A 24184-nucleotide genomic window follows, 5' to 3' on the forward strand; every position below is an offset into this window, starting at 1 on the left:
GATATCTTGGATGTGACGTAGCAGAATTGAAGGATATATTTAAAATTTAGCATAAATGAATGTGTAATGTATTATGAAGAGTATACTTAAATAATTTTATTTGGCTGATGTAAAGTTTAATGCAGATTTTGGACCACCAGGTATTATCTTCACAATTTGCATCTGATTGAATTCCATTTCAATCATAATGATACAGTATGGGAGACAATCTTAAAGTAAGATTCCATTATGTATCTACTGATCCATACTCTGAGCTAATGGATGGGGGGGGGTGTACATAATTGACTGCCCATTTGTGAAATTACAGTTTCAGCTAAGAGTGGTGTAGACTTTCAATGAATCGTACCCCACATTTCATTCGAACCTATAATGGGGGGGCATCCTAGAGTGGGCAAATCTTAGGAGTGGGCAGTCTCAGGACAGAGGGTCGTTGAAAGTTCAAAGTAAACCTATAATCAAAGTACATATAAGTCACTGTATACAAGCCTAAGATTCATTTTCTTATGGGCATACCTAATAACTCCAATAACTGCAATAGAATCAATGAAAGACTGCTCCAACTGGGTGGATAGCCAGTGCGCAAAAGATGACAAACTGTGCAAATACAAAAAGAAAAAAAACATAATAACAAGTAAGTAAGAAATAAATATCGAGAACATGAGATAAAGATGAGTCCATAGGTTACGAGATAACCTAAAGCTTTGAGAAACTTCTATAGATGTGTGGTGGAGAATATATTAACTGGCTGCCTCACAGCCTGGTATGGAAACAGCAATGCTCTTGAATGGAAAATCCCACAAAAAGTCTTGGATGTATTCCAGTCCATCACAGATAAGGTCCTCCCTACCACTGAACACATCTGCACAGAATGTTGTCACAAAAAGCAGGGACCCCAGCACCCAGACCATGCTGTCTTCCTGCCACTGCCATCAGCATGAAGGTACAGGAGCCTCAAGACCCACACCTGCAGGTTATTACCCTCAACCATCAGCTTTTCGAAATAAAGGGGATAACTTCACTAACCTTCATTGCCACAGAGTGGAGGCTATTTAGTATGCGATATTTAAAGCGGAAATGGATAACTTTTGAATTAGAGAGTGTGTGAAAGGTTACAGGGTGAAAACAGGAGAATGTGTTTGAGTGGGATAATAATAGTGGAGCAGTCGCAATGACACATGCATGGATTCTGATTGATTGTCAGAAAACCTGCAATCAATCACATAACTATCACTATCAATATATAAATATCATCATCAATTTAAAAATACATGTAAAAATTCTAGGTATTTCATAAATTAGGCAAATGTTATGGCTTCTGATAGCAATCTGTCAATTCATTCTATAATTAGCCATGGATTGGAATGGAAACTGCACTGGGGCAGACGGGAAGGCTCTAGAATGGTACTCGAAGCTGCCCAATGTATTGCTGGCACCAGCTTCCCCACCCTCAAGGACATACAGTCAGAAAGATGCCAAAAAAAGGCCAGTAACATCATAAAGGATCCCACCACCTTGCTCATAGAGTTTGTCCCACTCCCGCCAGGGAAGAGGCTACATGACAACCACACCAGGACCACCAGACTCAAAAACAGTTACTTTCCCCAAGCAGTAAGGCTGATCAACACCTCCACCCACTAACCCACCCCCACACCCCCAGCCACCACTACTTTATCATTTCCTGTCAGTCACCTTATGTGTAGACACTCCCATGCTGAGCATCACTTTATGGAATACAATCAATCTGTGTATATAAGCTATCTGATGTATTTATATTTATTGTTTCTTTTTTATTAATTTTTATTATCTTTTGTGGATCTGAAGTAACAATTTTCTGGTTCCCCTTTACACTTGTGTACTGGAAATGACATTAAACAATCTTGAATCTTTATGAAGCGTGCAGAAAATAAGAAGATTAAACTAAGTGGAAGAATTAGAAAGACAAATGTCTCAAAACTGGATTTCACTCTTCATTGGAGTGCTAAATATGTGCTGAGTGTAGGACTAACACCCAATCTGTTAGCTCACAAAACAGTCATGAAATTTGTCAAAAATATGTTTGAAACAGTGCCAGAACGGTTTACACCCAGAATTGTGTGCTGAAACAGGACATGTGCAAGCCCCAATGAGACTACACTCAATTTAGCACAGCTGGAGAGATTTAGCTATTCATCAATGACAAAGAAAACCAGCCCCTAAAGTTATGTTCCTCAGGTGAAAATCGAGAATGCCAACTGTGCCTGCCATGGAGAAGAAAGAGAGTACAGGACAGAGGGGGTAACATCAGGTTCATTGAACAGAGAACATTACAAGCACTTCAGCTGACCTTTTCTAAGATCAATCTATCTCTTCCCTCCTACATGGCCCTCCATTTTTCTATCATCCATGTGCGTAAGAATCTCTTAAATGTACCTGCCTCTACTACCAAACACATTCCGCACATCCAACTCTCTCTACATAAGAAAACCTACCTCTGACATCTCCCCCATACTTTCCTCTAATCACTATAAAATTATGCCCCTCGTATTAGCCTCGTAAAAGTCTCTGGCTGTCTACTCAATGTCGGCCTCTTTTCATCTTATACACCTCTATGAGGTCACTTCTCATCCTTCTTCACTCCAGGGAGAAAAGCCCAAGCTTGCTTAGCCTCAAGGCATGATCCCTAATCTAGACAGCATCCTGGTAAATCTCCTTTGCACCCTCTCTAAAGCTTCCACATTCTGCCTATAGTGAAAGGACCAGAGAAAATGTATATATACAGTATTTCCATATTACACTCACAACATAATTGTCTTTTGTATACCCTGACAAACAGTGTAGCAAGCCACCTAAAAAAGTTATAGCAGCTGGACCACCTTGCATGAACTCTGTGGCTCCTGACAGAGCACTGTGGAAGTACCTTCATATAAAAGACCAGTGTATTTTAAGAAGGTCATCCACCACCATTTTCTCAAGGGCAGTAAGGGAATGGCGATAAATGTTGGTTTTCACAGCAAAGTTCACACATTGTAAAGCAATGTTAAGCCTTTGTAGCCCACATATAGCAGCTCAAAGTTCATAGTTCAAAGTAAATTAATTATAAAAGTACATATATATCACCATATACAACCCCAATTCATTTTGTCTAGGCATTCACAGTAAATACCACAAACACAATAGAAGACCACAACCAACAGGTCAGACAAACAAACAGTGTGCAAAAAACCACAAATTGCAAATACAAAAAAATGAATAAATAAACTATAAATATTGAGAACATGAGATGAAGAGTACATAGACTGTGGAAACAGTTCAGTGAAGGGGTGAGTGAGGTTATCCCTGGTTCAATAGCCTAATGGTTCAGGGGCAACAACTTTTCTGAACCTGGTGATGCTCCAGTACTGTCTTCCTGATGGCAACTGTGAGAAGATCGCATGAAGGGAGGATGAGGCATCAGTGACTGACAGGGAAAGTCAAAGATACCATAAAATCAAAAGAGAGGGTGTATAATATAGCAAAATTTAGTGGTGAGTTACAGGATTTTGGAACTTTTAAAAATCAACAGAAGGCAACTAAAAAGCCATAAAGAGGGAAATGATGAAATATGAAGGTAAGCTAGCCAATGATATAACTGAGGATATAAGAAGTTTTTTCAGAAGAGTAAGAAACAAGAGTGGATATCAGACCACTAGAACATGACCCTGGAGAGGTAATAATAGGGAACAAAGAATTGGAAGATGAACTGAATAAGTATTTTGCATCAGTCTTCACTGTGGAAGACACTAACAGTATGGTGGAAGTTCCAAGTGTCAGGGGGCATGAAGTGTGCCAAGTTACCATAACAAGAGAGAAGGTTCTTGGGAAACAGAAAGGTCTGAAGGTAGATATATCACCTGGATTGGATGGATCACACCCCAGGGTTCTGAAAGAAGAAGCTGGAGAGATTGTGGAGGAAATTAGTGATGATCTTCCAAGAATCACTAGATTCTGGAATGGTTCTGGAAGACTGGAAAATTACAAATGACATTCCACTCTTCAAGAAGGGTGAGAGGCAGAAGAAAGGATACCAGTTAGTCTGACCTCAGTGGTTGGGAAGATCTTGGGGTCGATTGTTAAGGATGTGGTTTCAAGGTACTTGGAGGACATGATAAAATAGGCCATAGTCAGCATGGTTTCCTGAAGGGAAAATTTTACCTGACAAATATGTTGAAATTCTTTGAGGAAATAACATCAGGATAGACAAAGGGGAATCAATGGATGTTGTTGGATTTTCAGAAGGACTTTGACAAGGTGCCACACATGAGGCTATTTAACAAGATTAGAGCCCATGGTTTTACAGGAAAGATACCTGCATGGAAAGAGCTTTGGATCACCAGCAGGAGGCAAAGATTCAGAATAAAGGGGCCTTTCCTGGTTGGCTGCTGGTGAGTAGTGGTGTTCCATAGGTGTCAGTGTTGGGACCGCTTCTTTTCACAATATATGGCAATGATTTGGATGGCAAATTTATGGCTTTGTGGCCAAGTTTGTGAATGATACAAAGATAAGTGGAGAGGCAAGTTGTGTTGACGAAGCAAGGACTCTACTAAAGGACTTACACAGATGGGGAGAATGGGAAAAGAAGAGGCTGATGGAATACAGTTTAGCGAAGTGTATGGTCATGCACTTTGATAGAAGGAATAAATGCATAGATTATTTTCTAAAAGAGGAGAAAATTCAAAAATGTGGACATGTGGTCGATGTTTAAGGATCTCTTACAGGATGTTAGGGATAAATTTGTCCCAGTGAGGAAGATAAAGAATGGAAGGGTGAAGGAACCATGGGTGACAAGTGAAGTGGAAAATCTAGTCAGGTGGAAGAAGGCAGCATACATGAGGTTTAGGAAGCAATGATCAGATGGGTCTATTGAGGAATATAGGGTAGCAAGAAAGGAGCTTAAGAAGGGGCTGAGAAGAGCAAGAAGGGGGCATGAGAAGGCCTTGGTGAGTAGGGTAAAGGAAATCCCCAAGGCATTCTTCAATTATGTGAAGAACAAAAGGATGACAGGAGTGAAGGTAGGACCGATTAGAGATAAAAGTGGGAAGATGTGCCTGGAAGCTGTGGAAGTGAGCGAGGTCCTCAATGAATACTTCTCTTCGGTATTCGCCACTGAGAGGGAACTTGATAACGGTGAGGACAATATGAGTGAGGTTGATGTTCTGGAGCATGTTGATATTAAGGGAGAGGAGGTGTTGGAGTTGTTAAAATACATTAGGATGGATAAGTCCCCGGGGCCTGATGGAATATTCCCCAGGCTGCTCCACGAGGCAAGGGAAAAGATTGCTGAACCTCTGGCTAGGATCTTTATGTCCTCGTTGTCCATGGGAATGGTACCGGAGGATTGGAGGGAGGCGAATGTTGTCCTCTTGTTCAACAAAGGTAGTAGGGGTAGTCCGGGTAATTATAGAACGGTGAGCCTTACGTCTGTGGTGGGAAAGCTGTTGGAAAAGATTCTTAGAGATAGGATCTATGGGCATTTAGAGAATCATGGTCTGATCAGGGACAGTCAGCATGGCTTTGTGAAGGGCAGATCATGCCTACCAAGCCTGATAGAGTTCTTTGAGGAGGTGACCAGGCATATAGATGAGGGTAGTGCAGTGGATGTGATCTACATGGATTTTAGTAAGGCATTTGACAAGGTTCCACATGGTAGGCTTATTCAGAAAGTCAGAAGGCATGGGATCCAGGGAAGTTTGGCCAGGTGGATTCAGAATTGGCTTGCCTGCAGTGCAGAAGGCAGAGGGTTGTGGTGGAGGGAGTACATTCAGACTGGAGGGTTGTGACTAGTGGTGTCCCACAAGGATCTGTTCTGGGACCTCTACTTTTTGTGATTTTTATTAACAACCTGGATGTGGGGGTAGAAGGGTGGGCTGGCAAGTTTGCAGATGACACAAAGGTTGGTGGTGTTGTAAATAGTGTAGAGGATTGTCGAAGATTGCAGAGAGACATTGATAGGATGCAGAAGTGGGATGAGAAGCAGCAGATGGAGTTCAACCCGGAGAAGTGTGAGGTGGTACACTTTGGAAGGACAAACTCCAAGGCAGAGTACAAAGTAAATGGCAGGATACTTGGTAGTATGAAGGAGCAGAGAGATCTGGGAGTATATGTCCACAGATCCCTGAAAGTTGCCTCACAGGTAGATAGGGTAGTTAAGAAAGCTTATGGGGTGTTAGCTTTCATAAGTCGAGGGATAGAGTTTAAGAGACGCGATGTAATGATGCAGCTCTATAAAACACTAGTTAGGTCACACTTGGAGTACTGTGTCCAGTTCTGGTTGCCTCACTATAGGAAGGATGTGGAAGCATTGGAAAGGGTACAGAGGAGATTTAGCAGGATGCTGCCTGGTTTAGAGAGTATGGATTATGATCAGAGATTAAAGGAGCTAGGGCTTTACTCTTTGGAGAGAAGGAGGATGAGAGGAGACATGATAGAGGTGTACAAGATATTAAGAGGAATAGACAGAGTGGACAGCCAGCACCTCTTCCCCAGGGCACTACTGCTCAGTACAAAGACATGGCTTTAAGGTAAGGGGAGGGAAGTTCAAGGGGGCTATTAGAGGAAGGTTTTTCACTCAGAGAGTGGTTGGTGTGTGGAATGCACTGCCTGATTCAGTGGTGGAGGCAGATACACCAGAGAAGTTTAAGAGACCACTAGACAGGTATATGGAGGAATTTAATGTGGGGGGTTATATGTGAGGCAGGGTTTGAGGGTTTGCACAACATTGTGGGCCGAAGGGCCTGTAATGTGCTGTACTATTCTATGTTCTATGTTCTATATCAGCGGTGCAAAGCAACTTGGACAGGGGCCTTATGGTTAAGTTGCAGATTGAGTCAGTGGGAAGGAAGTCAAATACAATGTTAGCATTCACTTTGAATGGACTAGAGTATAAAAGCAAGGATGTAATGTTGAAGCTTGACAAAGTACTGGTGATCCTCATTTGGAGTATCATGAGCAGGTTTGGGTCCCTTATCTAAGAAAGAATGTGCTGTCAATGGAGAGAGTTCAGAAGAGGTTTACAAAAATGATTCGTTATCATTAGACTAAGTGCCCTATTACATGAGGAACATTTGATGGCTCTGGACTTCTACTTACTGTGATTCAGAAGAATGAGGGAGTTCTCATTGAAACCTATTGGATGTTGAAAAGCTTAGATAGAGTGCAATTGGTTGAGGATATTTTCTATGGTGGGGGAGTGTAGGACCAGAGGGCATAGACTCAGGATAGAGCGATGTCCATTTATAACAGAAATGAGGAGGAGTTTCTTTAGCCGGAGGGTGGTGTATCTGTGGAATTAATTTCCACAGCTCACAGTTGGGTGTATTTAAGATAAGTTCCTGATAAGTCAGGGCATGAAAGGTTACGGGGGAAAGGCAGGAGATTGGGGTTAAAAGGGAAATGGATCAGCCATGATGAAATAGTGGAGCAGACACAATGAGCCAAATAACTTCATTCTGTTCCTATGTCTTATGGTGTAATGCATTTCTAGCAAGATCATTATTAAACATTCATTGGCAAATTTACAGCTCTATTAGTGAACATAAAATATGGATACAGAGAAGACTTTACCTGCTGCTTGTTCTGACATATAATAAATCACAAATCTGTTGCTGTTAATATCTCATCTCTAGTTCCTCTTTTGCTCCATTTCATTTTTTTGTCCAGATTATATATAATTTTTAATTTATCTTTATAACCTTAAAATAACATCTTAAAAGACTTGACTTTAACAAGGTGATGAATATTCCAGGTCTCTGAGTTTTGAATTATTAAATCAGATTACTTTTTCTTAATGAGTTTTTTTTAAATAAGTAATTTAAGCAGTTGTGAACAGAGCAAGATTTTGCCGGAATATATACCATAAAACATAAATGAAAGAAAATATAGATATGGAAAAATTGTAGAATTTTTCTGTTTTACAAATACTGTTTTCAGAAACTTTCTGTTGTAGCTACAATTTTTAAAGTAAATGCAATTATCCAACCATCTTGCAAGAGAAGACTTAAAAGTTGCATTTCAACCTGTATCATTGGGTCCACAGTTGTTCAAAGCAGTCTTATCAATTCTATTAGCTAAAGCAACAGCTGGTTAGAGAATAAACAAGCAAAGTTCTTCATTGCCTATGTTATTTTTCCTTAAGCCTTCAACACAGGAAATAGAAAACAGCTAATGGTTAATGGGGCATGTGGAACTGGTTTAAGTAAAGCCGAACTCTGATCCCTTTCACCGCCTCCTCTTTCCTGTACTATTTTGTGCAGAAAATGTCAACAAATTTCTTCAGTCCTTTGCTGAATTTTTGAATAATTTCACACAAACCTAACTCAAAACAGATGCACAAAAGGAAAATGTAGTCTTGTCTTGTACTTCTCATGTACTTATAAAAAGAAACAGCTCCAAGTTCCTAGAGTGTAGCTTCCTATTTATCTTTGAATGTCAGTTTGAAGCTTTTTTCAAAGACATACAAGCATTGATTATGAAAGGTAAAAAATAAGCAACAGAGCTTAGACAAGTTTGCTTTTATATACTTATTTCCCAAGATCAAGTACCGTTTTCCTGTAAAAACTGAATGGTGGCTGACAAGGCCAAGACAGGAGCTGCAGCCATTCCACGTTAACAGAAAATATTTGAATTACGGAATGGATTTTAATACTTTGATTTGGCCAACAGTACAGCAAGATTGATACATATGACAAATGATCTTATAGAGATCAAAGATGTTGAAGCAGTACCAGGAGATGCTTTCTATATTTTCAGTTGAAGTGACATTACTTTTGTAATTTCAATAATTGTCAATATGTAGAAATGCAGCAGGGTAAATTGTTCAGTCAATAATTAATGATGTTAAGTGTACATGTCACATCATAGGGTGAAGATCCTCTTTTAATGAAACAGCAGAACAGTTTTCAATGGAATTAATCACTCAGTAACTAAATCAAATTCTTTGAAATCAGGCATTTCAAAGCAATGTTTTCATTAGTAAGTCATTAATTATGCAGATCCCCTTTCATCCCTAGAAGAAAACTTTCAGTGTGCATTTGCCTCGAATCTCAATCCCTGTTGGTCATACTAAATGTGCTGTAAGGTAACGTCAGTATCCAGCCTCTAAAATTCATTTTGTTACTTTCAGTGGAATAAAGTTCATAAAGGCAGAGGCTTCACTCTGTAGAACTTTCTCTTCTCGAAACCAGTGATGAACCTCTGGACAGCTGTTTCTTAACCAGTAAATCACCTTGCCTTTCTGTAGTTTTTCTTTCAGTCTAATGATGAAAGGTTCTTCAAACATATTTTACCAAAATACAAACAGAATATTTAAAATACAAACTTAATCTATTGTAATGAAAGACTCAAACTTGTAAAAAAAATATGTAAAACTGAGAGTAAGTAGGAGTTTGGTGAATTAACTGAAATATGAAAAGGGGTAAAAAAAATGTAGAGGTCAATTTGCAAATAATTTAGAATAGTTATGCATCTTCGGATTGAGGATTGGAGGAAAGACAAAGGCAGGAATAACAAATTAATTTTTATATTGTAGAATGGTCAGTAGCATATTTCATTCACTAACTGGGACATGGTATTAGCAGAAAAATGTTTAGAAAGAGAGTGGGAATAACAATGCAGTCATACCCTGAGCTGTGATTGTCATTCATTTAAAATAAATATTTTAACATTCGATTACAACAGAACTGATTGGAGTTTTTACTGTTAGCAATGCGTTAATTTTACCCCTTGAGTATGGATGGGATTGGAAGAGGTGGGTGAACAGTTGTGCTAGAAAGAAGTCCAGTAGAAATCCCATGCCAATCCAGTTTACTTCTGCACTTAGCCTGAACAAATCAAGCTGCATGTAATAATATATCCCAAAGCAGAAGATCAGAAATTTCAATTAACATTCTCTCATGAGTTGGTAAGAGTTTAGAACTTTAACTCCTGGATTTTTCAGGCTTACACAAATGGAACTAAAGTGAGAGCACAACCGCAATGGATGAAGGCTGTTGATATGGCAGAAAGTCTGGCAAATACTAAAATCTCAGATCTGCTCTCATGAGAGGCTTTGTGAAAGGTCCCTGTGGTTCTGGGTGAATTGAAGGAAAGATGCAGAGGCTCCAGCAGGCTAATGGGAATGGCCAAGATCAGGAAATAGAATATCAATGGAAAAATGTGTGAATTCATGTGCTTTTATAGAAAAATACAGAAACTGGAGTATTTTCAAAGAGTGAGAGATTTAAAAGTAGTGGTGATCAAAGGAACACTGTCTCTGAGAAATACAAGTATAATATTGATAGCAGACCTCAGGGGTTAAAGTGGTCTTTCTTACTTCTATGTCTTATGTGTTATGTAACCACAATTTCTTTCAAAATAAGTTGATAACATCTGCCTAATTTTAAGCAAACCTTTTGCTCTATCTTTTATGAATGGCTTTGGGCCACATAGTTAAGAAAGGATGTGCTGACATTGGAGTAGGTCAAGAGGAGATTTATGATAATGATCTCAGGAATTAAAGGGTTAATGTATGAAGAGCTCTGGGCCTGGATTTTTAGAAGAATGAGGGGATATCTCATTGAAACTTACTGGATATTGAAAGGCTTAGATATAGTGAACGTGGTGAGGATGTTTCCAACAGGATCAGAAGGCAAAGCCTCAGAGTTAAAGGATGCCCTTTAAAACTGAGTTGAGGAGGAAATGCTTTAGCCAGAGAGTTGTAAATCTGTGGAATTCATTACCACAGATGACTGTGGAGGCCAAGACATTGGGCATATACTGTATAAAGTTAGGGTTGATAGACTCTTGATTAGTCAGGGTGTTAACGATTACAGGGAGAAAGCAGGAGAGTGGGGTCGAGAGGGATATTAAATCAGCCAAGATGGAAAGGTAGAGCAGACTCAATTGACTGAATGGCCTAATTCTGCTTCTAGTTTTATGGACTATGCTTTTGTTCTGTATGCCCTGTGTGTTGACTATGTTGGGGCAAAAAGGACAAAATAAATTTCGAGAATATGAAGTTCAAATTAGACCAGAAAATTAGAAGCATGGGGTACAAATTCATGAAAATTGTATTTAAAACAGATATTGCTAGAAATATTTGCTCAAAGAAATATCTTAAAAAATTTGCATGGTGAGAAAAAAACATTAAGGAGAATTGATAATGGAATTTGTGGATCTTGGAGACGGAGGCTTTGATAAACGGAATGCATTTCTGATCCTATACTTTTCCTGTGGTTTAGATTGCACCTTTTAACACCACATTCATTACATTTTCAAACAGCAGTCTGTTTTTCATGAAAAATGGAGATTAGTAAGGGCACAGGGTTAAGAACCTTGAAATTTTAATAGCTTTTTACTATGCTTAACCTAACAAAAACAATCGTTTGAAGACACTACCAGGCTTTGCACTTAGACAGTAGGGAGGGTAATAATTCAAATGACCAGTAATCTGTGTTCACATTTTTCTGTGGAATTAAGTTTTATAAGAATTCACACATAATGAGTTTTAACAAATGTTTTTACTATTTGCTCTCACGGTAGCATTAACAGTTAGCACAACGCCTTACAGCACTGGTTGTAAGATTAGGATTCACTTCCCATTGCTGTCGATAAGAAGTTTGTACATTTTTCCTGTGACTGTGTGGGTTTCCTCCCACATTTCAAATGCATACAGGGTAGAGTTAATAAGTTGTGGGCATACAATATTGTTGCAAGAACTGTGGCAACATCTGTGGGCTGCCCAGCACAATCCTTGCTGATTTGAGTTGCTGCAAATGAGGCAAAAACTTTATGTACTATATACAGTACTGTGCAAAAGTCTTAGGTACATATATATAGTTAGGGTGCATAAGACTTTTGCTCTATACTGTAGTTGTCAATGTGGAGTGGAGAGCAAGTTTATAAATCTAATGGGAGCAAAGGATATTGGGAATGGTGAGGATGGAACATCGTGGGAAAGGTGTGGGCCATGTGGCAGAGAAGGAGTGCCAGGGACAGTGAAGTGGGGGTTTTTGTGGGTGCAGTTACACCCAGCTCTGAGATACCAGACAAGTTCATCTGATTCCAAACAATTGGTTTATTGATCATCACAGAAATGTCTCTCCAGTGCTTCCTGCTTCTTCCTCTCTCCCATCCCCCTTTCCCAACTGTGATTGTCCTCTCCCTGCCCCTTGTTACTCTCAGTCCACAATAGAGACTCATATCAGAATCAGGTTTATCATCACTCACATATGTCATTAAATGTCTTTTTCCAGCAGGGGGAGAACAGTGCAATACATAAAACAACTACCGTACAGTACTTTGCAAAAGTCTTAGCTCTATGTATGTGCCTAAATCATAGGAAAATCGGCAGATGCTGGAAATCCAAAGCAATACACACAAAATGTTGGAGGAACTTAAGAGTTGACATCTTGGGGTGAAACCCTCCATCAGATCTTGGCCCAAAACGTCAAATAGTTACTCTTTTTCATAGGTGCTGCCTGACCTGCTGAGATTCTCCAGAGTTCTGTGTGTATTGCTTTATATATGCCTATAACTTTTGCACAATACCATACATGTGATCTATCAAGTAAATCTTTATCTTTATAATGCTTATCAATAAGAAAAGGCAAGATTAATACTATCATATCACTTTGACCAGTTCAGATATATTAAGATGCTTTACTTTTCAGCCTGTCCTTGCAGTGATTCTGTACTATGGTGATAAGTTTCAGTTTGCTTCTCATTGCAAAGAGCTAATGCATTTACTGAGGTTTTTCCTCAACTTGTTATGATCACTAAGGTCAACCAAAGGTTGGGACAAATTTTTGCGTAACCATTTGCAGCAGAAGAGGGTGAGAAGTGACTTGTTAGAGATGTATAAGATGACAGAGTCATAGATTGGACAGTCACCAACTTTTTCCAAGGGTAGCAATTACTAGCATGAGGGGGCATAATTTTAAGGTGACTGGAGGAAAATATAGTTGGTGATGTCAGAGGTAGGTTCTTACAGAGTGGTGGATGCAGATACATTGTGGAGAATTAAGAGACTCTTAGACAGGTACATAGGTGAAAGAAAAATGGAGGGTTATGCAGGCTGGAAGCATTTGATTGATCTTGAAGTGGGTTAAGAAGTTGGCACGATACCGTGGGCCAAAGGGCCTGTACTGTGCTCTACTGTTCTATGTTGCATGATCTCTTGTGATGTAACCATTTCTAATTCCTTCCTAACAACCCTGTGAAATAAATTGAGGCACACTGAAAAAATTTAGCTTGTGATCCTGAAACACAAGTGAACCAAAAGTGTTGTAGTCTTGCATGCTCTGTGAAAATCAAAGGTCTATGAAATCTGAGAGGCATGTATATTTTCCTAGATTAATCAGGTTTGTAACTAGCCAAAGAGTTATAATAGTCACAATGCTATAATAAACATCAAGAGTCAAAAACATTTGAATCAGGAGCTGTTAACCCAAAGAGTTTACAGTTGACTTAAAGAATTGTTCCCAGTGCCGGAGCCATGTATCTATTTTCTGTCTGTCTGTATTGTATTTTGTGGCATGTTTATTATGGGTAATTTGTCATATGGGTTGGGCCATGGTAGTTATGTATTCTCTCTTTGTCAGTTAGTCTAGTTAATTAGAGGCAACTGGGGAATGATATTCTTTGTTGACCGCTTATTTTGCTAATTATGCTTATTTATGATCTTTGCTAAATTATGCTAATTTGAAAGTTAATTACTCTTATTTCACTATATCACTAATTTAGTTTTGTTAATTTTTTATCAATATAAGATTGTTCAACTTTGCTGGATCTGTAATAAAGGATCGAACATACATTTTTCGATTTGGAGCTCAGTTATTTGGAAGTGCATCAGACAGCATTGAATCCCATACCCAAATATCTCAGTGGTTTTGGTTTGTTTTCAAGTAACAGCTACAGACTGCATTTATTTCCTCACATGACAAAAATTAAAATGGAAACAAGGTTTATACTGTCAAATTTTCACCGTGTAAATATAGCAAAGAGCAAAAATGTTGTTTGTTCTTTACTCTCAGGAATCGGAAAGGAAAACTTTGATGGACAAGTTGTTTGCTATCCAAGAAGTGTGTATGGCTGTGCAAAACGGCCTGGATGAGGCTGCCTGCTTTTATGAAAGGATAAAGAAGTGAGTGATGCCACATTATATTTGTCTGTTTTTGTGATGGACCTTGCATTCATTTCAAGCTAGGTGTGAAATGCTATCTTTTTATTTGTCAGGGAGCTCCAGTCCAAAGTGATGAATGATCTGAACCTGTCATTAGTTACCTTTGCACACACTAGTCTTTTCAATGAGAACCCGCTGTACTTGCTGATGTGTAATTAATCTTTTGGATAAATGATTTGTAGCTTTTGAAATAGAAAGTGGAATTCGTCTTTTTAGAGTTAGATGATGTTTTTAATTAACATGTGGGAAAAGACAAAGAACTGTACGATGCTAGTAATTGAATTGTGGCTATGCTGATTACAAAGTATAAAGAGTATGGCATTTAATAACTGAGATGATTTTATTTTAGAAAAATAGCATTCTCCTTTATTCTTTCATTTAGTAACACTAAGACCTCTGAATGCAACAAATTTCACAACATATGCTGGTGATATTAAAACTGATTCTGATTTTTATGCATAAAATAAATTCATTGATGACATATTTCAGGAATCATGATGAAGGAGCATAGCACAAAACATTGACTGTTTATTAATTTTATTGATGCTGCCTGACCTGCGGAGCTTGTGTGTGTTGCTCTGGATATCCACCATCTGCAGAATCTCTTGTGTTTATATTTCTAATATTTCCTCATCCATCTATTTTAAATGAATAGAATATTATATAAGAAATAAATAATGGAGGTGATTATTAAAGACATTTGTACATAGATAATGATAGTGTAATAAGTTTCAAAAATACATCTTGCCAAATTTTACAGAAAATACATCACTTAAACTTTAATGTGTACATTTCCCAACAACTATGGCAAAGGAGAAACACTAAATTAACAATCAACCTCCACAGGTTCTCAGCACGGTATGCTCACCTGTTGCAAGATTAATAAAATAGTATCCCAGCCTGAGCCTCCTTATCACTTTAATGAAGTTAGTGTTTTTGCACATTAATTATCCATTAAACACACCACACCAGGTAATGTAACTATATAAATATTTATTTAATGATATAATTATTAATGCCTAAGTACTATTTCCTTGCCCAGAATGTAAACAATTATAAGTGTGAATTCTTGTTCATTCAGATCATGAATTCTTCTTAGAGATAAAGAGATTAAAGATTATCTTTATTTGTCAGATGTGCACTGTAATGTGAAAATATGGAGTGAAATTTGTCTTGTGCATTGACACAAGCTGGACAGCTTGCATTCTGGAAGCTGTAGATTTTTCTCAATGTTATAGGAATCATGGGATATGCAGTAAACACAAAGTACACTGCAGATGCTGGGGTCAAAGCAACACATCCAACACACTGGAGGAACTCAGCAGGTCAGGCAGCATCCGTGGAAACGAGCAGTCAACATTTTGGACCGAGACCCTTCATCAGGACTGAAGACGGAGGGGGCAGGGGCCCTATCAAGAAGGTGGGGTGAGGGTGGGAAGGAGAAGGCTGGTAGGTGCCAGGTGAGAAAGCAGTAAGGGGAAAGATCAAGGGGTGGGGGATGGGAAGCAGAGAGGGGATAGGCAGGAAAGGTGAAGAAGGAATGTAAGGGGAAAGTGCTATGTGTAGTAGAAGAAGGCAGAATCATGAGAGAGGTGATAGGCAGCTGGAGGAGGAGGCAGAGTGAAACAGAGATGGAGGAAGGGAGAGGGAGGGAATTACCGGAAGTTGGAAAATTCAATGTTCATGCCAAGGGGCTGGAGACTACCCAGGCGGTATATGAGGTGTTGCTCCTCCAACCTGAGTTTGGCTTCATCATGGCAGTAGGGGAGGCCATGTATGGACATATCCGAATGGGAATGTGAAGCAGAGTTGAAGTGAGTGGCAACCTGGAGATCCTGTCTGTTGTGGTTGACGGAGCATAGGTGTTCGACGAAGCGGTCCCCCAACCTGCGTCAGGTCTCATCGATGTAGAGGAGGCTGCACTGGGAGCACCGGATGCAATAGATGACCCCAACAGACTCACAAGTGAAGTGTTGCCTCACCTGGAAGGACTGTTTGGGGCCTTGAGTGGTGGTAAGAGAGGAGGTGCAGGGACAGGTGTAGCACTTACGCTTGCAGGGATAAGTACCAGGTGGGAGATCTGTGGGGAGGGACATGTGGACCAGGCAGTCACGGAGGGAACAATCCCTGTGGAAAGTGGAGAGGGGTAGAAAGGGAAAGATATGCTTAATAGTGGAGTCCTGTTGAAGGTGGCGCAAGTTGTGGAGGATAATATGCTGGATCCGGAGGTTGGTGGGGTGGTAGGTGAGGACAAGGGGAACTCGGTCCCTGTTGTGGTGACGGGAGGATGGGGTGAGGGCTGAAGTGCGGGAAATGGAGGAGATGTGGGTGAGGGCATCATTGATCACGGCAGAAGGGAAACCACGATCCTTAAAGAAAGAGGACATTTGAGATGTCCTGGAACGGAAAGCCTCATCCTGGGAGCAGATGTGGCAAAGACGGAGGAACTGCGAATAGGGAATAGCATTTTTGCATTTGGCAGGGTGGGAAGAGGTATAGTCGAGGTAGTTATGAGAGTCAGTGGGTTTATAGAAGATGTCAGCGGACAGTCTGTCTCCAGAGATGGAGACCGAGAGATCGAGAAAGAGGAGAGATCGAGAAAGGGATTTGTAGTTCTTGCTGAAAGTGGCGTTGAGGTAGAAGATCAACAATGCTCTTGGTGAAACAGATATGGGGATTAAATAATCTACGTCCACTTGTATTTCCCATTCTCCAATAACTATACAATCCCTATTTCCTATTCTCTAATAAATATACATTTCCTATTTCTAATGCTCTGATAACTATATTGAACTGAACTGAACTAAACTGAATATGCCTAGGTTCTTTCTATGACTTTGTGGTTTGGTGTTTTATATTCTGTATTTTTTTCCACTCGTCTTTTGCTATTTGCGCAATTTGATTTTTTTTTTGCATGTGGTTAGAGTTGATGTTCTTCTTGGAACAAATTCCATGGTGTTTCTTTGATTCATGGCTGTATGTAGAGAAGATGAATCTCAAGGTTGTACACTGTCTACAGACTTTTATAATAAATGTACTTTGAATCTTTATATATTTCTGTTTCACTTTTATTTTGACTTAGTAATTGTTGTCTTTCCTCTTTCTTTTTCTCAATCTGAAATAACATTGAATTCTCCATTTCAATTTCACACCTTGTCTTTCAGTTCTTCTAATTTATTTTAAAACTTTAATCTCTCAGGTTTAAAATTTTGTATTATGTAAACTGTTGTTCACCCAATTTTTAACCCAAGATGAGCATGAACAGTTCTTAATAAGTGAGCTAGTCAAGAGGTGTTCTGGTCCATTGAAATCTGGCTCATTTTTTTAGATGGTCAGCATGCACACTGTTAGAAAACATTTCATAAAACATAGCAATTTTACCTAAGACATCAGTCACAGGGCCAGAGTTGACTCTCAGCCACCCAAATCTGTCCAGCCATTCAGTGTGTTTGGGGTGCAATGGTAGTGTAGTGGCTAGCGCAATAGCATGCCATCATGGGGTGCTGGAGTTCTGAGTTCAATTCCCACTGCTGCCTGTAAGGAATTTATACATTCTCCCCGTGACCACGTGGATCCTCCAGGTGCTCAGGTTTAGTAGGTTAATTGGTCACAGTAATTTGTCCTCTGATTAGGTGGGGGTTAAATCGGTGTGTTGGTGGTGGCATTCTCTTTGGCCTGGAAGGGCCTGTTCTGCACAGTATCTCTAAATAAAATAAATAAAATCAGAACTGATCTGCCTCAGGCCACATCTCTTATTCTCTTCCAATTCAATTTCTTGCTGTTTCAAAAATTTACTGTACCTATTCCTTTTCAAGTACTCCCAATTATCTGGCCTCCGCAACCCTATGAGGTAGAGAATTTCAAAGATTCACCACTCTCTACAGGAAGAAATTCCAATGCATCTCACTTTCAAATAACCATTCCATAATCTTTTAACTTTATCCTGTTGTTTAATATTCTACTGGAACCATTTACCTACTCCTTCTTCCTGAAGATTTAGAACAGAACATTACAGCATAGTATAGGCCATTCAGCCCACAATGCTGTGCTGATCTCCTTCCTGAGGGTTTAGATTAAGGTTCCAATACTTTTTATGCCATGGATCCCTACCATTAACTGAGGGGTTTGTGGACCACAGGCTAGGAACCCCTGATTTAGAACATAGACTATTGCAGCACAGTAGAGGCTATTCAGCCCACAAAGTTGTACTGACTTTTTAACCCTTCCTTCCCAAATAGCCCTCCATTTTTCTTTCAGCCACGAGTCTCTTAAATGTCCACAAGTTTAAACTTGCAGCTTATTAACTTGCAAATTAAGTTTGTTTCCACAAGACCACTTCTTATTCTTATAAACACCAGAGAATACAGATTAATCCTTTTAACCATTGTGATACCCTCTCTCAGGAATTATTCCAGCAAATTTCTTTGGTACTGCCTCCAGTGCAAGTATAGTAGATTCCAGTTAATTGAGACACATTGGGAGCAGTACATTTTGCCCAACTAGCTGAAATGTCATAGAAAGTTAAAAAGCTAAAAAAAAGACAAACTGAGATAGATAGATAGATACTTTATTCATCCCCAAGGGGAAATTCAACATTTTTCCAGTGTCCCATACACTTATTGTAGCAAAACTAATTACATACAGTATTTAACTCAGTATAAACCAAGTAACCAAGTATGTAATTAAATGAAATACAGAACAAATTACAACATTACCAAATCTACTACAGTACCATAAAACTATGTGTTTTCATTGATAACTAATCGTTATCAATGTAGGAATTCATCCCGTGTACACTGTCGTATCTTTGATTGACTGTAAATGAACAAAATCAGCACTGACACCTAATGCAGAAATGGACTGTTTTCATACAACCTTATTGACGATTGCATCCTCCAAATCTTCATTTTCATTGCAACATTCCAACTATTTTCTCTATTAGTTTTTATTCTTTAAGAGTTGCGCCAAATAAGCAGCTGCCCCAAATAATCGACAGCCCAATTAACCAGAATCCTTTGTATATCTTTTCTTAAATAAAGGGACTAAAGCTGCACATTGAATTGCAGGAGTGGTCTCATCAATACTCTGATTTATATTAAAAAAGTGTTTTTAATTCTCATGCCATGATTTTAGTATTGTCCTGTTTAACTGTGGTGACTCATTGCATGTAATCAAATATTTCTCATTTCTGTTCAAGTACCTTCAACTGGACAGTCCCATTCCTGAGCTGGCTGGCTGTTTTCATCCTGACTGTTGGCACAATTGTCCTTTGTTTTGTTCCTCTCAGATACATTCTTCTTGTCTGGGGTAGGTCTAACTTTCTTCACTTTGTTTTACACATTTCATCAATGTACTCATTGCCATTTTTGTTTGCTAGTGATTGTTTAGAGTTGCCTATTACCTTTGGTAGTGTGCAACAACTCCCTAAATCCGCAAATAGAAAAAGTGGTTGCTTGTCCTTTAAACTATTTACTTAATGTAAAGTGTACTAATATGCTTATATTGTAGGAACCTGATGAAGTTATGTCATTAATGAATTATCTTGCCCACCCACCTGACTACACCTATCACCTTTTAGCTATCCTTCTTTCCCTCCCACCAAACCTTTTTATTCTGGCATCTTCCCACTTCTGTTCGAGTCCTGATGAAGGGTCTCGGCTCAAAATGTCGACTCTTTATTCCTGCTAGACTCTTTAGACCTGCTGAATCTGTAGGGTAATGTAGTTGGTGGAACGATACAGAATTCACAGTCAACAACATTCAGTTGAGGTTCGATTTAAGAGGCTGGTCTGACGTGATGATGTAATTACGCAAAGTTGTTTATTGTGCTTGGTGTTCAGGGTTTGGAGTACAATAAGTGAATTGCTATGGTTTTCTGAAACATAAAATGCCTCACCTTTACTTACAAAAACCTACAAGTTCCTCCATCATTTTGTGTGGTTTTCAGCAAGGCATTTGATAAGGTACCCCATACAAGACTTATTGAGAAAGTAAGGAGGCATGGGATCCATGGGGACATTGCTTTGTGGATCCAGAATTGGCTTGCTCACAGAAGGCAAAGAGTGTTTGTACACGGGTCATATTCTGCATGGAGGTTGGTGACCAGTAGTGTGCCTCAGGAATCTGTTCTGGGACCCTTACTCTTTGTGATTTTTATAAATGACCTGGATGAGGAAGTGGAGGGATAGGTTAGTAAGTTCGATGGTGACACAAAGGTTGGAGGTGTTGTGGAGGGCTGTCAGAGGTTACAGCGGGACATTGATAGGATGCAAAACTGGGCTGAGAAGTGGCAGATGGATTTCAACCCAGATAAGTGTGAAGTGGTTCATTTTGGTAGGTCAGATATGATGGCAGAATATAGCATTAATGGTTAGACTCTTGGCAGTGCAGAGGATCAGAGGGATCTTGGGGTCCAAGTCCATAGGACACTCAAAGCAGCTGCGTAGGTTGACGCTGTGGTTAAGAAGGCATATGGTGTATTGGCCTTCATCAATTGTGGAACTGAATTTAGGAGCCAAGAGGTAATGTTGCAGCTATATAGGACCCTGGTCAGACCCCACTTGGAATGCTGTGCTCAGTTCTGGTCACCTCACTGCAGGAAGGATGTGGAAACCATAGAAAGGGTGCAGAGGAGATTTACAAGGATGTTGCCTGGATTGGGGAGCATGCCTTATGAAAACAGGTTAAGTGAACTTGGACTTTTGTCCTTGGAGCGATGAAGGGGTGACCTGATAGAGGTGTATAAAATGATGAAATGCATTGATTGTGTGGATAGTCAGAGGCTTTTTCCCAGGGCTGAAGTGGCTGCCACAAGTTGACACAGGTTTAAGGTGCTGGGGAGTAGGTACAGAGGTAAGTTTTTTACGCAGAGAGTGGTGAGTGTGTGGAATGAGCTGTTGACAATGGTGATGGAGGTGGATACGATAGGGTCTTTTAAGAGGCTTTTGGATAGGTACATGGAGCTTAGAAAATAGGGGGCTATGGGTAAGCCTAGTAATTTCTAAGGTAGGGACATGTTCGACACAACTTCGTGGACCTAAGAGCCTTTATTGTGCTGTAGGTTTTCTATGTTTCTATGACAATTCAAACAGATAACTCCAGTTTCCAAATCATACATAAATATTTCTCGTAGCTGAACATTCATGACCTCATGAGCTTTCGGTGTAGTAGTTTCTACTATTTTATTAAGCCATTCAACTTTTAACAAATTTGCAGTTCTTTTGCACTTCACACCCTTCACTTCTTTTGAATTCGACACAGTGAATCAATATTTTTTTCAATAAAATCTTAGTAAGCTATCTACAGGATTTGAAAGAGATCTTTGTAAACTTTACAATATGAACACTGTTCGCCAAAGATGGCTGCCGCCATGATGCAGCTGTAGAAACCTGAACAGGAAAGGTGAGGTGACGTAAATTGGTGATGTGCATTGTGCTATTTGAAAAACCGACTAATAGTTAACAGAAATATTTAGCTAAAAGATTAGTTTCAATAAGAGTAATTATTAATTACAACATTATTTTAGGTAACTAACCTTTTGTGCACAATTAATTTCCTTTGAGCGCTGTTTGAAAAACATGTGTGCGTGCGCTCACGTGCACAGCTTAGAGGGAAGCCATTGGCACTCACCTCAGTGCTGAACTAACTCTGCAGTTACGGCCTGCAGCCATTGGCACTCACCTCAGTGCTGAACTAACTCTGCAGTTACGGCCTGCAGCCATTGGCACTCACCTCCGTGCTGAATGTGGCTCCATGGATATGATCTGTTACCATCAGGCTACTGGACTGACTGCAGGGCTGAACGGGCTACATGGCTGTGGATGTGCATTTAGGCACTTTGCTTTTCATCTTTTGTGGATTGTTTGTTTGCTTTTTTCACTGTTTGCATTTGTTCTTTAGTTTTTGCACAGTGGGTCTGGGTTTGTGAATTCTATTGTGCTTCTTTGTTTTGTGGCTCCCTACAAGGTAATGAATCTGGAAGTGTATGTATTATACATACTATTGATAATAAACATACTTTTAACTTTGACTGCTTGACTTATCTGTAACGCTGTGGCCTCTTTCTCAGAGGACTATGGTTTAGGCTACAGTGGAGGACAGGTATAGCTTGAAACTTGATAGATGATGTTGGAATGTGACACACCTGAAGCTGCTGACCTTTGCTGAGGATTTGCATATTCACCAGCATATAAACAATCCAGTATAATTTTTCAATATAGAACACTGAATCCTCTAGTGACAGGAGCAACATTCATCTCTTGGTCAGTAAAAGAAATTCCTCAGACAAATTGTTTCATGTGCTTTTAGGAGAACGCCTCTGTACAAATTTGATTTTCACTGATAACTGAAATGTTTATGGGTTTTAAATACTATGAAAAACACAAAATGCTCGCAGAACTCAGCAGGCCAGACAGCATCTATGGGAGGAGGTAGTGACGATGTTTCAGGCCGAAACCCTTCATCATGAGTTCTGCCAGCATTTTGTGTTTTTTATTTATTTCCAGCATCTGCAGATTCACTCCTTTTTTTCTTTCTTTTTTTTGAACAGTTACCATTGTTTATTTATGCCATTTTCAGTTCACCACTTTCTTGTCAGTTGGTCCAAAAATTGTGAGACACGGAAATTCAAAGATTCTTGAGAACAAGCTTTCCAGCTTCATGTAGTCAGACTCTACCATGTGACAGAAACAATCCATGGACAACTAAAGATGAATCCTGTATTTCATAGGTCAGGTAGCATCTGTGGAAGGAGAAGCACATCTGAGGTGGAAATCTGAAAGAGAGAGAGAGAAAAACATAGCTCTCCATTGCAGAGAAAGTAAAAACGGCTTGGAACAAGCCATTTCTCTGATAGGATGGGGCCAAGATTGTAATGGTAATAAGCAGATAAGAAAGCCATCTGGTTGATAGGTTAATGCGAAGAGCTGGAGCGATTCACTCTTGTTGCCTTTAAATACTATGATATGGGTTTATAAAAAGAGTTAAGGAGAATTTGTTTCTATTTAGGATTTTGTTTGTTTTTGAACATACAGTGTAATCTTCAATTAAAACATCTTTCATAATACAATTACTATGTTAGAGGATTGGGAAGCTTTTAAAAACCAACAGAAGGCAACTAAAAATTCATTAAGAAGGTAAAGATGGACTATGAAAGTAAGCTAGCCAATAATATCAAAAAGTATACCAAAAGTTAATTCAACACGGAGGTGAGTTCCAGTGGCTGCAGGCCATAACCATCGATACAGTTCAGTGCTGAGTTGAGTGCTGATGGCTGTAGTTATCACATAAACCAATGTCAGCAGTGGTTATGGTAAAACCCATAAACTGCTCCATTTCACTTCTCTGTTTAATCATTAAATCTCCTTGAATTGAGAAATTAATACATTCTTTGGAAGTTATGAAGAGAGAATTCCAAGCTTTGTTTGTGGCAAGAAATATCCACATGCTTTCTTTAGGTGAAGGAAAATTAGGATGGGAATTACTGGATTAAAATGCATATCTAGTTCAGTTCCCATTTTAAAGCCTAGTGTTCTTATCTTTCTTTTAATAACTCAACTCTTTGTGTAACCATAAAGAGCAATTCAAACATAATAATAATATAAAGCAAGCAATTTTTAACGTTAATGTGGTTGTAGAAATTTAAAATGTGTAAAGTGATAGGAAGTGCATACTATTGTAAAACTCAAATATATTTTCTATTCTAAAATATATATACATAAAGAAATGAATTGCTTGGAGAAAAGTCATATATTTCTGAAATAATGAGAAAATCAAAATGATGTTTATCGAAGTATAAATTATAAATTTGAAATATAATTATACTAAAGTACGCATGCCGAAATTACAGAAAGGTTGAAACAACTGCCAACATAGTAAATTATTGCAACCTTGCATTCTGTCATGGAGCAAGTGTGGTATGGAGACAGATTAATATGCAGGGGCTGTTCAGTGGTAGCTCAGAATTGATAAGAGTCCAACACTTCATTGATGGCAAATAAAAGGAATGTGTAG

The 24184-nt window shown here is 39.2% G+C and overlaps 1 protein-coding gene across 1 annotated transcript in view; it reads left to right on the forward strand.

Annotated features, from left to right (window-relative positions):
- Positions 1 to 24184, forward strand: part of LOC132393891 (multiple C2 and transmembrane domain-containing protein 1-like) — a 600107-nt gene that overhangs the window by 532982 nt on the left and 42941 nt on the right. Inside the window, exons 19-20 of the mRNA XM_059969303.1 lie at positions 14025 to 14134; positions 19371 to 19480. Coding sequence (XP_059825286.1) covers positions 14025 to 14134; positions 19371 to 19480 — 220 coding nt within the window. The remainder of the gene's footprint in view (positions 1 to 14024; positions 14135 to 19370; positions 19481 to 24184) is intronic.

This window comes from Hypanus sabinus, chromosome 5 (assembly GCF_030144855.1).
Source record: "Hypanus sabinus isolate sHypSab1 chromosome 5, sHypSab1.hap1, whole genome shotgun sequence".
NCBI lineage: Eukaryota > Metazoa > Chordata > Chondrichthyes > Myliobatiformes > Dasyatidae > Hypanus > Hypanus sabinus.